At 44.9% G+C, this 15,578-nt stretch overlaps 1 protein-coding gene across 3 annotated transcripts in view; it reads right to left on the reverse strand.

The window, feature by feature from the left end:
* LOC144786032 (lysosomal alpha-glucosidase-like) overlaps nucleotides 1–15,578 on the reverse strand; it is an 828,834-nt gene that overhangs the window by 433,889 nt on the left and 379,367 nt on the right. For all 3 annotated transcript variants that reach the window (XM_078664954.1, XM_078664952.1, XM_078664953.1), the window contains exon 10: nucleotides 696–809. In XM_078664954.1, the coding sequence (XP_078521080.1) occupies nucleotides 696–809 (114 nt within the window). The remainder of the gene's footprint in view (nucleotides 1–695; nucleotides 810–15,578) is intronic.

Genomic DNA, 15,578 nt, shown 5'->3' on the forward strand with positions numbered 1-15,578 from the left:
TCTAGAGAAGTTGTGAGTAGAAGCAGAGTGGATAGGGTGATCATCTCTGATTAGGTTCAGAATTTTCAAAATCCATGTTTGTGCAAAAAAAAAAAAATTTCTTTATCTTCAAGGCGAAGTGTAAGCAATGTTTCATACTGGGGTCCTCCAGTAATAGAAAAGTTAAGCTTTTTTCATTTAGGATCTCTCAACTTGAACTTCAAGTAAACTTTACAGGTCACAACAATACTTTGCAATAGTCAATCATTAAATAGAGACTATATAGACTCTGTATGTCCTATCCATAATGTAATCAGTTTGTGTTCACATTCTCCCTCTCTATGGGAAGAAATGACCTTTTTAACAATACCCAATATGTGGTCTTGAAATTTACAACAGCCCAGGATAGGAGTACAACTAGAATAAAGAATGAGTGCAGAAGATGACTGAATGTAACTAATGTGTGGAAGATCCATGTAACCATGGTTGGAAAGTAGTGCAGATGCTTATCTAAACTCCCAAGATTAGATGGCAGCTGCTCCAACTGGAAACTTCTTCTGTGAGAAGTGGAATGAGGGCCATACTTTCTATTGGTCAGGAGAATTAAGGTCATACTTAAGAGCAGAATGTTCTGAATGAGCACTTTCAAATGTCATTTATCTTATTACTAACATTGTAAATATGAATAAGAGGAGATGTTTTTGCCAAATACTTACAATCCAAAGTCCATCAAAGGGCACCTTACTGTACAGTTGTTGTAAATTCTCCAGCCACCACTGGTGTGTCTCTGGGTTTGTGAAGTCAGGAAAAGCAGTTAGACCAGGCCACACCTGGAAAGGAAATGAGGATAGGTTTACACACATTTCATATTCTAATCTCTAGACACAGATAGGCACAACTTATGTTACCCACTAGGCATCAACATATAATGCTCACATGAGGACCAATGCTGAGCTGTCTTTATGCTTGTTTGTGATAACTGCTGTTACAGCTTTGAGGGAACATGCAGATGTTTTGAAGCAATGTAATCAGTGCTATCAGTTAATAAGCTCTTAAAAGCAAATGACGAGATCAAGGGAGGTGTGCATCTTTGAAGAAAACACATTAGACTCCAACTTCAAATTAATATTTTACAACAGAAAAATACTCAAGTCCACTTATCCAGAACAGGGTAACACTTTCTCTAAAATAACATCATAGGTGCATCCATTAAAAATGAAAAGGAAAACAATACACTTTGCACTAAGAAAAGCTTCTTTAGCTGAATGGTGTCCAAGATGGTGAGGAGTCATCTGGCTATTGCTGCAACGTTTAAAGAGCACTCAAATTGTCACAGGACCACAGTTGTTTGCATAGCCAATGATAAAGGAACGGCTCCTAAACCAGGGAGGGGGATGATTGAAGGGGGGCAAGTGAGAGGGATGTGTTAGAGTACTGCCATGGGTCAATCACACAGGGTAGGAATGAGATCATACTCTGCCACCAATGACACCACAATAGATTTAATGGATGCAGACGGGTTTGGTTGCACGTACCATTACAAACCACATCAAAATTTACAACTTATAAAGGGATATGAAATTCACCAGGACTTGTAAGGGCACATTTTGGCATGGAAGTTAATGCCCACACCTTGATTCTGAGCTTTGCAAGTGAGCGATTAAAAAAGTAAGAAGAATGTGGCATTTGGACATCTGCCGTACACATAGCTGAAGCCTCTGTGTACCTTATTTCTCCCTTCTCCTTGTGCAGGGTTTGGTGCAGATTAGGGGAAGACAGACTGCACCAAAAACCACACTTATTGCACCTCACCATAGGCCAATGATCTATTTTTCATATTTCTTTGTCAATGACGGAGTGAGTTGTCCACTAGTTAGACAAATTCAGTTCACTAAGTAAGTTAACCCAATACAATTAGGAGCTTATGGTTGCTTGGTTTAAGATCGATAAATTTCATAGTTGCTCAACTGGGACTGCAGATGATACATGGCTTAGCAAATCCTCACGGTGCTATCAAAGATCAAGCTCGACTCATCTGAAATGTTTTTGATGCTACAAATCAAGAAATCCCACATTCTAAAGTTAAATAGCAATGACTATCTACACTTTGTCAGGACGCGAAACTGAAGGTATTGCTTACCATTTGGAACTTGGCGAGTGTGGGGACTGATACTTCAAAGGAATATGCTACTTACCAGTATGCATCTGTTCTTGGCATGTAGGGCTGCTGACATTCATATCTGTGCATAGATCGCCGCCTAGTGTTGGGTCCGGATGATTGCATATTGTTGGCCTGGAAGAGTCTTCGAAGTATCACGAGATAGGTGGCTCCTCCCCTGGACTACAGTGTGCATGGGCATCCTCTCCATCCTCAGATTGTTTTTCGCCATTGTGGCAGAGATGGAGTATGATACAGTAAGTGATGTCCATGCTAGAGATTAATTCTTAGTGCTAAAGCTGCGACAGGCACCGGGGAGGAGGGCGGGCGATATGAATGTCAGCAGCCCTACATGCCAAGAACAGATGCATACTGGTAAGTAGCATATTCCGTTCGAGGCATGTGGGCAGCTGAATTCATATCTGTGCATAGAATGGATAGCAGTCTCCCCCTTAGCGGTGGTTGCCCGTGCCAGCTGTAGCAGTCTGAAAAAGAGTCTTGAGAACAGCTTGTCCTCCAGCTGCTTGCTGTTTGGAATGTACATCTACACAGTAGTGTTTGGTAAATGTATGTATGGTAGACCATGTGGCTGCTCTACATATTTCTTCTAGAGGAATGTTTCCTAGGAAAGCCATGGATGCCCCTAACTTGCGTGTTGAATGCGCTCTTGGGGGAACTGTTAATGTGCGTTTAGCTTTCTGATAACAAATCTGTATGCACTTAACAATCCATCTGGCTACACCTGATTTGGAAATGGGGTTGCCTTTATGCAGTGGTGAAAAGGCAACAAACAGTTGCTTAGTTTTCCTGAAATGTTTTGTTCTGTCTATATAGTACAGGAGAGCTCTTTTAACGTCTAGTGTATGTAGAGCTCTTTCTGCCACTGAATCTGGATTTGGGAAGAACACTGGCAGTTCTATTGTTTGATTGATGTGAAACTGGGATACCACCTTTGACATGAATTTAGGGTTTGTACGTAGCACTACCCTATTTGCGTGAATTTGGATGAATGGCTCCTGAATAGTTAGGGCTTGCAGCTCACTAACTCTTCTAAGTGATGTAATCGCCACTAAAAAAGCCACTTTCCACGTTAAGAATTGGATTTCACACGAGTGTAGAGGTTCAAAAGGTGGTCCCATCAGTCTGGTTAGAACAACGTTCAGGTTCCAGACAGGTGAAGGTGGGTGTCTTGGAGGAATTACTCTTTTGAGTCCCTCCATGAAAGCTTTAATAGCAGGTACTCTGAAGAGTGAAAGGTGCTGCCTGTTTTGAAGATAAGCTGCCACCGCAGCTAAATGTATACGTATGGAACTGTAGGCTAGATTGCATATGTGTAAATGTAACAGATAACATATGATGTTTTGAGTTGACGCATCTAGCGGATTTACGTCATTATTGTTACAATAGATGACAAATCGTTTCCACTTTGCCGCATAGCATGCTCTGGTTGTAGGTCTTCTTGCCTCCTTGATAATATTCATGCAGTCAGGAGGCAAGTTCAGGTAACCAAACTCTATGACTTCAGGAGCCAGATCGCAAGGTTCAACTGTTGCGGATCTGGGTGCTGAATGTCTCCATGGCTCTGCGTTAAAAGACTGGGTGTTAATTGCAGCCTTTGATGAGGCACCACGGAAAGTTCTAGGAACGTGGTGTACCACGGTTGCCTCGCCCACGTTGGAGCAACTAGGATGAGGGTCATTGAGTGTTGTCGTAGTTTGCATGCCACTAGTGGTATGAGCTGGGCTGGTGGAAAAGCGTACGCAAATATGCCTGACCAGTTCATCCATATAGCATTGCCCTGAGACTGCGGATGTGGAAACCTTGCGGCGAAGCTTTGGCATTTTGCGTTTTCCCTTGTGGCGAACAGGTCTATCTCTGGGTGACCACACTGCTGAAAGTACGGTTGTAGCACTGAGGGATGTATCTCCCACTCGTGCATCTGGTGGCTGTGTCTGATTAGCAGATCCGCCATCTGGTTGTCCCTGCCTGGGAGGTGTTCCGCCATGAGGAATATGTTCCTCTGAATGGCCCACTTCCACATGCTTTGCGCTAGATGTGACAACTGTGGAGAGTGTGTCCCTCCCTGCTTCTGTATGTAGTACATGGCAGTCATGTTGTCCGTCCGGATCAACACAACTTTGTTGCACAAATGTACTTTGAACGCCTTCATTGCCATAAAGATTGCCATCAGTTCCAGCAGGTTGATGTGCATCCTCTTTTGCTGTGTCGTCCATAGTCCCTGCACTGTGTAATGGAGGACATGCGCTCCCCATCGCAGGAGAGATGCGTCCGTCGTCAGCACTATTTGTGGTACAGGCTCTTGGAACGGTCGTCCCCTGCAAAGGTTTTGTGGGTTTCACCAATGCAGAGTTGTATGCGCGACCGGTCACCAACACTAGGTCTTTCAATTGTCCTTGAGACTGGTTCCACTGCCGTGCTAAGCACTCCTGAAGCGGACGCATGTGTAGTCTCGCGTGAGGGACTATGAAGATGCAGGAGGCCATCATGCCTATTAACTGCATAAACACCCTTGCTGTGAGCGAGTGTTGGGGTCTGAATTTCTGAATCAGTAATTGAATGCTGTTGATTCTTGCTGAGTTTGGCTGCGCCTTTGCTGCCAGTGTGTCTATTGTTGCTCCCAGGCACTGTTGTACGTGGGCGGGTTGAAGATGAGACTTTGGGTAGTTTAATGAGAATCCGAGGCTGTGTCGGAGGTGAATAGTGCGGGACATGTGGCGGGCACATTGCTGGGCTTACTTTGCTTGGATAAGCCAGTCGTCCAGATAGGGGTAGACGTGAATATGGTTCCTCCGTAGGTGCGCAGCTACTGTCGCTATGCACTTGGTAAACACCCTGGGGGCTGTTGTCACCCCGAAAGGCAGGACCTTGAACTGGTAGTGCTGATTCTGTATGGTAAACCTGAGATATTTCCTGTGTGCTGGATGTATCGGTATGTGGAAATATGCGTCTTTTAGGTCTAGTGTTGCGAGGAAATCTCCCTGACTGAGCAATGGTAGAACCTGCTGTAAAGTGAGCATGTGAAAATGTTCTGACAAGATGTATTGGTTTAGGGGCCTGAGGTCCAGTATTGGCCTGAGAGACCCGTCCTTTTTGGGGATTAAGAAGTACAGCGAGTATACCCCTGTACCTTGTTGCTGTACAGGTACGAGTTCTATGGCCCCTTTTTGCAGCATGCTGATGACTTCTTGCTGCAATAAGTCTATGTGCTCTGCGGACATAGGACGGTGTCTTGGGGTTATGTTGGGTGGAGTGGAGGTTAGCTCTGGACAATAGCCGAACTGGATAAGTTGTCTCACCCACCTGTCTGTGGTAATGCTTTCCCAGACTGGCAGGAACTGTTGTAATCGTCCCCCGACTGGTGTTACATGGTCTGGAGGCAGTGACAAGGCGTCACTGTTTAGTATTGGCGGAGGATCTGGTGTTGTTATTCCCTCGTCCTCTGCCTTTGTTGCTGTTGCCACGGTATCCACCTCTATTGTTTTTATTATAGGTGGTCTGCGTGCCCCTTTATTGTATGGAGTCTACTGGGATGCCTGACCTCGTGCAGCTCCTCTGTTACCGGAGCGACGAAAGGAGCCTCCTCTGAATTGTTGTGACTGCAAGGCACCCATAGACTTGGCTGTCTGTGTCCTTTTTAATCTTCTCTAATATTGTGTCCACATCAGGACCAAATAAATATTCAGGGTTCACAGGCTGATTTAATAATGTGGTTTGAATCTCAGGTTTGAACCCAAAGATGCGTAACCAAGCATGTCTCCTGAGCATGACACTTGCATTGATGGCCCTGGCTGCGGTGTCTGCTGCGTCTAGCGCACATTTAATGGATGCGTTAGATATGAGTTTTCCCTCTTGTATCAGTGTTTCTGCTCCCTCCTTGTAGGTATCAGGCAAATGTTGTAGCAGTTGCTCTAGTGTGTCATAATGAGCCCTATCATATCTGGCTAATAGGGCTTGTGTATCAGAAATTCTCCATATATTAGCTGTTTGAGCAGCCACCCTTTTTCCAGAAGCTTCTAATATCTTAGACTCCTTGTCTGGAGAAGGAGCATTACCAGTGGTTTGTGAGTTGGCACGCTTACGAGCATTTGATACCAACAAGGAGTCCAATGGCAGCTGTCCCTTAATATATGTAGGGTCCACAGGTGCCGGTCTGTATTTTTTTTTATTCTGGGGTTAACAACCCTTGCTCTTGTGGTTTCCTTGAAAATGTCTCTTGCGTGTTTAAGGACACCTTTCAACATTGGCAATGTTTTGACTGATTTCTCTGAAGTGGAGAAAGTGTCAAATAGGAAGTCTTCTTCAATTGGGTCAGCATGCATTTCCACATCATGATTGTGTGCTGCCCTTTCTATTAATGCGTTAAACGCAGCTGTATCCTCTGTTGGTGAAGTCTTGACAGGATAAGAAGGAGTGTCAGGAATAGTCTGTGACTCCCCCGGGTCGACAGGGTCTGTCCAGGCTTGAGTCTGGTCATCCTGATCCGCGTCCACAGGGTAATTAAATTCTTCATTGTAGTCATACCCCATATCCTCATCATTGCGTGTGGGTGAGTATGCATAGGTGTCCTGGCCATGGTACCTTACAGTCTCAAAAAGGACAGGTGATGTGGAAGAATCCCTTTTCTTTTTGAGCGGAATTTTATAAGTTTCAAGAGGATTTTCTGACCTGATCTTCCTCTGATAAATAGTAAGTCTGCCAGAGTCGGAGTCGATGTGTAGCTTCGAATGCTCATCACAGGAGGGATCTTGGTACACAATGTCCTCTTCAAGAGAATGACTCCTTTTCCCCATCGACACCTTCTTTGACGTTTCGATCCCTGTCTTCGGATCGAGCGCCTTAGGCCGTGCAGTTGGGGGCAGTCCGAATTTTATCGGTGGCATAGTATTTGTAGACTGACTGACCTTCTTTGGGGCAGGCGTCGTCATTGGTCCGACCGACTTTGCTTTTTCGCCAATATGTTTTTGGCCTTGTGTCGACTTAGGCGCCTGTTGCGTTGGAGGCGTGCTCTTCTGCCTCGACTCGACGTGGTCCTTCGAGCCGCTCTTGGACTTCGACTCAAGGCCTTTGACGAACTGTGGCCTGTCGACTCGTTGCTTCGGATCGAGAACCTTCCGAGACTCGAGTCCCTTATTTGTGTCGCTGTCCGTCGACGCCGACCTCGTCAGTTCGACGTGCCTGACTTTAGTTATGGACTTCAGCGTACCGATCTTCGGTTCGACACCCCTTATTTGTGACCCCACAGGGTCGTCGACACTTTTTTTCTTTGTCGAATCCGATGGATCCGAACTCTTCGATCCGAAGACTGTCTCCAGCAGTTTCGGTTTCATTTTTGACTCCATGGCTTTTGGTTTAGATTTAACCAGTGACTGGTAATGTTCGACCGATGGCTCGTGTGATATATTCTTAGCCGGGCCGAGACGCGGGGCTATAGAATGTTAGTCATGATCTTGGCTAAGGCCTTTTGGCGATGCCTCGACCTGAGCCCTTGGAAGTCTTTCCGTCTTTGTTTCGGGCCCCATACTCACTGTTGGGCCTGGTTCATCGCTCGAGTCGTCATCGACGGCTCCGATGGCCGATGCGTCGTCCCTTACCTCGACGACGTTTTCATCCTCGACGTTTTCTTCGTTGTCTTCATAATAGTTAGAGTCATGCTCCGAACCGGGATCCGTCTGCTGTTCCGGATCCTCAGTCTCTTCATCGAAGATATTCACCGGGTCGGGCGCTGGCCTCGTCATCGTCTGCCTCGCTGCGCGTCGCAGTCGAAGCGTCTTCTTTCACCTGAATTGAGCACAAGCTAGGCAGTTGGCCTCATTGTGCTCCGGAGATAGGCACTTGTTTCACACCTGGTGTACATCGATGTGTGGGTACTTAGAATTACAAAGGGGGCATCGTTTGAACGGGCTCCGTTCCATCGACGATCGGGCCTCTGGTGTCGAAAAGGCCTCTGGAAAGATGGTTACTGTTTTCATTCATTTAATCCAGATTTCCATAATGGAGAATGTTGCCATGGGTTCTTCACTAATGTTTGGTAATTTTCATAAACAGTAACTAGGAGAGCATGTTCAATGCTTATCTGGCCAATTGTTTTTTTCAACACTAGTTTATTTTGTTCACGCATAATTATTAAATCATACAATAATATGTACCTAATGTAAATATGTAAAACCATATTTCAATTGGAAACAAATAACCTGTGAGAAATGCCAATATCCCAACAGAACTCGAGCTTAAACAATCATTAATATCACTTTTGTTGAGCTAGCCCAAATGCTCTCTAAGCTTTAAGAGCAATAAGGAGATTCGAGACCACAAAACATTCTATAGTCAAACATAATACAGCTTGTCTGGAGTTATTTACACACATCTTCGTCATGACCAGGCACAAAAAAGTCTTTCTAAGCTATGGATAAATTAGACAAAAAAATATATGAATAACGGTCTGCCAAGATTTTTCTACCACAAGGAAACATGGATTGCCTTCTTTATGGGCCCTACACCTAGGAAAATTAAACATTTCTGAGAGGCCCAACCTAGATTTAGTTGAAACGCTATACTCTTGATAGTGGGACACACTTTTCAAGGCACTGCTCCATCATATTTTTAGTACTCAAGTAAATGGCATCCTAGTTGAAGGTTTCAGTAGCTCACAGGATGTTGTCTCCCTTTCTTCCTCAGTGGATGATAATGCGAACTATCTATTCATTTATTTAAATTGAGAAAGAGTGTGATCTTTTTGGTCAATATTTTAAACCATGAAGCAGGAGGAGTAAATTACTTTGTCCTTTTGAGACTTGGATACTTTTCAATTGCATTTTTAGTCTGGGTGATAAGATGTTTAACGAAGCAATGTTGAATTTAGAGATTACCTATTCTTTACCCAATTGTCGATTATGCTATCCTGCAAGATTATGTGTATCCTTCCCACCTCGGCTACTATGATTCGACTTAACTATGGCAGGGCGGTTAGCTCGCTGGAGTCCCAGATTGTGAGATGGCTACGTCTTCCGCTGTCTATGGCTGGGAGAGTTGCTATAATTAAAATGGTGGTCCTTCCCCGGTTCCTCTACCTTTTCACTAATATCCCTATCCCACTGACGAAGACCTTTTTTTCGCAGCTGCGCACGTTACTGTTACGACTCGTGTGGGGAGAAAAGACTCCTCGCGTCTCCTGGCAGACCCTGACTCTACCGTACGACAGGGGGGGGGGGGTTTGGGGTCCCGGATTTTTATCTGTACTATCTGGTTGCACAATGCTGCTACGCGCATGTGTGGTTCCATCCGGACGCACGTGTTCCATACCTGAAACCGTAGGCAGATCTGGTACTTCCGCACCAGCTTCTGACTATCCTCCCTACTGGATTCCCCCGAGACCCGCAAGATGTGCAAACTGTCTCTACAACATGTTGGGCATGGAGCAGACTGCGTAGGTTGCTGGGATTGGATTTGTGGTACTCGCCGGAGTTGCCTCTGCCTAACCCTTCTTTGCTCCCCATAACAGGGGAAACCTTGGTCCAACGCACCCTGGAGAAATTTTACATTCACACCCTCTGTGATTTATTCCCGGAGGGTCATCCCTTTTCGATATCGGAAGAGGCCCGATTCAGTGACCGCTCCTTACTTAGAGCCACTTTCCCTTCCTTCCCTTCCGCCACTGACATTGCTGGTACAGAGCCCTACTGGTGCACACTTGGTTTCAAAGCTATACAAACAGTGCTGTGCGCTCCGGCCGGTGTCTGACGCTAGGGTACGGGCTGCGTGGGAGGGGGATCTAGGCAAACCCATTACTGACGATCAGTGGGAGCAGTGTTGTAGAGCCACCAAGGAGGTCACATTGAACAGCAGACACAAGCTACTTTACTTTAAGTTCCTTCGCAGTATGTACCACACTCCCGCTCGCTCCCATAGAATAGATCACACCAGGCCCCATCATTGCCAGAAATGCTTGGCTCCCTTTGCCGATTTTGCCCACCTCGCGTGGACATGTCCTAAGATACATCAGTACTGGACCCAGGTCCACTCGGCTCTGGGAGACATGCTTTCCATGCAGCTCTTACCCACTCCTGAGATTGCACTGTTGGGTTATGTGTCCAATTTCCCTTGGAAGGTCAGAAAGCTGGCCGCCTTGGGCTTCCTATTGGCCAAACGGGAAATCGCGTTGTTGTGGGGTGGCAGAAGAGTTCCCACTCTGCAAGCATGGCTCAGGAGTCTGGCCTTTTGAAATGTAAACTGTGAAGAGTTTTCCACATTAATACCTAGCTCGTCCAGACCAGTGGACATATGGGGTCCATACAGAGACTACATCGTCAGACGCAGGTCGGCACAGGGGTCTCAGGTAGCCAGCTGAATAGTCCCGGAGGGGGTGGGTTAGGTGTCCACTCTTGACTGCATATTGGGGGTAGTGTCTATTGATGATTATGGTCATGGATCCTTCACGGCTGCCAGGTTGTTTTTAGGTGCTGTGTATGCTGTTGTCTCCTTCTGCCATGATTTGCAGGGTTGTTGGTAGCTTTGCGAGAAATGTTTGTCTCCAATGTATGACCATGGTTCGCCTCGCTTTTTCATCTCTGTAAGTGAATGTACCATGCTTGCTTTTTTACATTTATATCTTGTTCATGTCAGTGCTATGATCTAGATCGGGCCATCACCACAATGCCTGTATGATAAAACTGGAAAATAAAGTTAAAAAAAAAATGTGTTTCCTTTCCACCTAGGCAGCATGAAAATAGACTGCAGGTGAGTGCAGGTCACTGCTTTCAAGTTGGTAGTGGTTTTCCAGCAACTATTGGTGTCTGTTTTTTCTTTCTTTGTAAGGTACCATTGCATGGGTTACATGTGTTCTGAATGTTGTTGCTGCCAATACAGGAGTGTGCCATTGGGAAAACTGAAGAATAATTAGAAGTCAGAAATGTAGGTGAAGATATGCGGCCCCTTATTCAACCTCATCCAACAATTTCGTTCTCCAACTGCTTTCAACAGAATGCGCAGCCTATGACAGCCTACAAGACAGCAGAGAATTACAAAACTCTGTTGCAGGCAAGTGCAGCAAGACATTATACTTCTTCCCTTGTAACCAAACAAAATATAACCATAGTTGGTAAAGTAATATGTTCACTTATACAAACACCACAATAGAAAACCAAAACAATAGTAAATAAATAAACTTAAAATTGAGAAATTAAGTTCAAATGTCAATTTCACAGTCATGAAACGTAATCTTTCAGCTACTTTTTCAAAATGCATTTCACCTACTCAAAGAGGCAACATCTAAAAAACAGAATTACTCATCCACACCTCTTTGTGTTTCAACTGATTGTTGGACACAAGAGGCCAGCCTCTGTTTTCTAAGGCTTACTGTAGTCCCACATCTTCTTTGGAAAGCGAAACCCAGGGGAGATTCCAGGTCATTTCCTCTCTGGTCTTAACAGCATTAAAGAACTCTGCATATGCGGACCACTGCTTGGCATTTACAGGACCCAACTTCCTATTTTCCTCTCATCAAAACTAGAATTACTGGCATCATCTTGGATAACAGTGTCTCTCTCTCCATTCATAAAACTCAGACACACTCACCCAATCATTCTTCTAGTTCATCCATCCAAGTAGTGACTTACAGAGAGGTTTTCTCCCAAGGAATAATTTTAACATTAGTACAGCGGGGAGATAGTCTCTAAGCAAACAAACTTGAAGAACCTGCTTCCAGTCAATCTGGTTTTCTCTGGCAAGTAGAATTTCCGCTTTAAGAGTGTGCTGAAAACGTTATACCATACCCTTCATCTGTGGGTGGTAGAGCAAGCTTTTTCTGTGTTTGAGGTCACAATTCATCAAAAAATAAACATCCTGAGAACACAAATGGACTTCTTTATCAAAGATAGTTTTTGGAAAACCTTCCAGTTACGTAGTCCAGGGGTAACTTTAAATTACGTTGATTTAAATCACTTAATTTAGGGAATTTCCAATTACAGTTGTCATGTGAAATTCCCAAAATAAAACTTAATTACGTGCCATTTGCTGTACAAATTTCACATAAACACACGAACAGAATGCGAGTGCAGTTGTTCATAGTGCTTTCGTTTTTTGCCTTGTATACGTTATAGAAAATGTGTCCTTGCATTAGAAACATTTTGCAAGACACACTTCACACTAAACTACAATTCTAAATAAAAAAATTGCATTTCATGTAATTCCCTGGAATTTTGCAATAGTTTGGTGTAGATACCCAAAAGTATATGATGCAAATTGCGCACAGCCATAATGCCAGGAAGCCACAAAATGTCAACCAGCTAAGTAAAAAAAAAATGTACATGCAACACCATAATGAATGTAACTGGCAGAGGCACTTCTGCTGTAGTCACTTCCTCACGAACACTCCCAGGTGTCGAGGTACTGATCCAGTCACTTCCTCAAAGCACTCATATACATGCATTTAAAAAAAAAAAGGAGGATTTCGCTGATGCTCATCTCTGCCCACCAACGATGTACAGCAGCTCTGCAGCGCACAACTGAGTAGATGTTACAAACTTCCCTCAGGTCACCAATGAGGTTGAGTGGCTCTGCAGCACATACCACAGCAGCCCCTGATGGTATGGTGCAATATGCATCCAGAAAGATGTAACAAAGCAAATCTGTCACGGATTTCAGGCATTGATCTATATGAAGTGACTTCCCATTGGCCATTTCTTGACACACACTACTATGTTTCAGCCAACAGGACCGTAACTTTTATGCCATTTCAAAAGAGGCCTCACTACTTTAAGTAATCCATAAACACACTAGGTTTCAGAAATATTTTCAAATACTCCTCTAGGGCTCTATAATTCAAAGTTGTTCAGAAGCCATAGCGCTCCAAGCAGCATTCTATGGTAGAGCGCAGGGAGACCACCAGCTTTGCAGCAAGCACACTCATCCCTCTAATGTTGCATCTCAGCAATCCACTCTACGAGGAAAAATCCCCAACTCCTGTAACAAAAGTTTCATCAATATTGTTTAAGTCCTGTTCAGATTGAGTAACCTCTATGTCAACTTGTCACCAGTGTAGGAAGCTGGCTCTGTATATACTATACCAAAGTAAGGTATAGTGTGCACAGAGTCCTGTGGATCCCCAAAGGCTTACAGAGGTAAAAGTAGATAATACCTTACTCTCTATTTGTGGTAGTGTGGGTGAGCAGTAAGGCTTTATCAGAGGGTAGTGTTAAGCATTTATTGTACACACTCAGCCAAGAAATGATTTCACATACTCAAAGACCGAACTCTGACCATTTATTTTGTATAAAAATATTTCTTTGTTGCATTTTATTTTTAAAACCAAACCAGACTAATACTTTTCTGATAATACAGTTAAATGTAGATACAGGTAGGTGAAATGTTCAGAAACAGTTGAAATTATTTCGTAGTTGCTTTGCAATTACTTTGTGATTAATCTTTAAGTTACTTTTCAGATTACTTTTTCTACTCAGTGTGATATGCCTAACTCAAACACTTCATGTGCCAGATCACAAGGTTGAGATAACTGGGATCTGGATGTCTTATTTCTCCACAGCTCTGTGTGAGAAGATTGGGTGTAAGATGTAGATTTTGGAGAGGAACTACTGAGAGTTCCAACAGGGTGGTGAACCAGGGTTCACAGGCCCATGTGGTAGCAATTAGGATTAGTGTCAGGGACGCCTGTCTGAGCTTCCGAACCACTGATGGAATGAGTGGGAGAGGCGGAAAAGTGTAGCCAAATATCCATGACCAATTCATCCATAGTGCATTGCCTCTGGACAATGGTGTGGATACCTGGATGCGAAGCTTGGGCATTTTTGCGCTTAGGTGTGTGGCAAACAGATCTATGTCTGGGAAGCCCCACATCTGAAAGAATGGAAGGAGAACTCGAGGGTGGAGTTCCCACTCGTGGATCTGTTGTCTTGGTCTACTGAGCAGATCTGCTATTTGAAGGTCTGCTCCTGGAAGATGTTCTGCGAGGAGGTACATTTTGTGACATATGGCCCCACCTCCAGATGGTCTGTGCTAGTTGTGACAGCTGGAGAGAATGTGCCCCCCCCGTTTCTGTATGTAGTACATTGCTGTCATGTTGTCTGTACGTATCAGGACAGCTTTGCCTACTAGATGAACTTGAAAGGCTTTGAGCGCTAGAAAAATCGCTAGAAGCTCTAGATGATTTATGTGAAGCTGCTTTTGCTGCAGGCTCCACATGCCCTCAATAGTGTGCGTTTGGAGATAATCTCCCCAACCACTGAGCGATGTGTCTGCTGTTAGTACTGTCTGTGAAACTGGGTCGATGAAGGGCCGCCTTTTGGAAAGGTTTTGTGGATTCCACCATTGCAGAGAGCGATGAGTGCAGCCGTCTACCAACACTAGATCTGATAACTGACCCAGAGACTGACCCAGAGACTGGTTCCACTGACATGCTAAGCATTCCTGAAGGGGACGCATTTGAAGTCTTGCGTAAGGGACTATTAGGATGTAAGACACCATCATCCCTAATAACTGCATGAACACTTGAGCTGGCAATGAGTGTTGAGGCTGGGACTGACAGAGTAGAGTCTGCATGTTGCGGATTCTGGCCAGATTGGGGGAGGCCAGAGCCTTTTGTGTATCTAGAGTGGCTCCCAAGTATGCTTCTGTGTTGGAGGGTTGGAGACGGGACTTGGACAGATTTACTGTGAATCCAAGATTGTGGAGCAGCTGCACTGTTTTGTGAGTGTGTTGTAGACAGTTTTGTTGCGAGATGGCTTTTATGAGCCAGTCGTCTAAGTATGGGAAGAGGTGAATGTGTTGTCTTCGTAGATGAGCTGCAACTACTGCCAGGCATTCCTAATGGGAGCACTTTGAATTGATAATGTTGGCCCGCGGGCTGCTGTGCCTGCTGTATCTAAGGCACACTGCCAGAAAGTGCCATCTTTCTTGCATTGGTATGCCCCCACTTTTTTCTGAACTGCTGATGTACTTTGACTGAGTGTGCCCTGGGTTCCTGCCAACCAGGTACCCAGGGCCTGTGTTCTTTCCCTAAAACTGTGTTGAAACTAAATTGGCATCTCTGGCCACCTGTCAGCCCCTAGTAAATGGTACCCTAGGTACCCAGGGCATGGTGACCAGAGAAGACCCTTGAGGGCTGCAGCACTTATTGTGCCACCCTCAGGGGCCCTGTACCCTGACACCCACACACTGCCTTTGCAGGCTGAGTGGCTAAGTACAGAACTAAACAAAGAGTCGACATGGCACACATCCCACAGAACTGCCCTGGCATACTTCAGTAACCCCTCTAGCTGGGTGTCCTATACTAGAGGTGTGGGCACAGGTGCATGAGCCCTGTGCCCCTACAGTACCCAGGGCCATTCCTGGGCACTGTAAGTGCAGTGATGCCATTTAGAGTATATGGTGCTGGGAGGTTGTCATTACGAACTCCACAGCTACACTGAAG

Source organism: Lissotriton helveticus, chromosome 10 (genome assembly GCF_964261635.1).
Source record: "Lissotriton helveticus chromosome 10, aLisHel1.1, whole genome shotgun sequence".
Taxonomy (NCBI): Eukaryota; Metazoa; Chordata; class Amphibia; order Caudata; family Salamandridae; genus Lissotriton; species Lissotriton helveticus.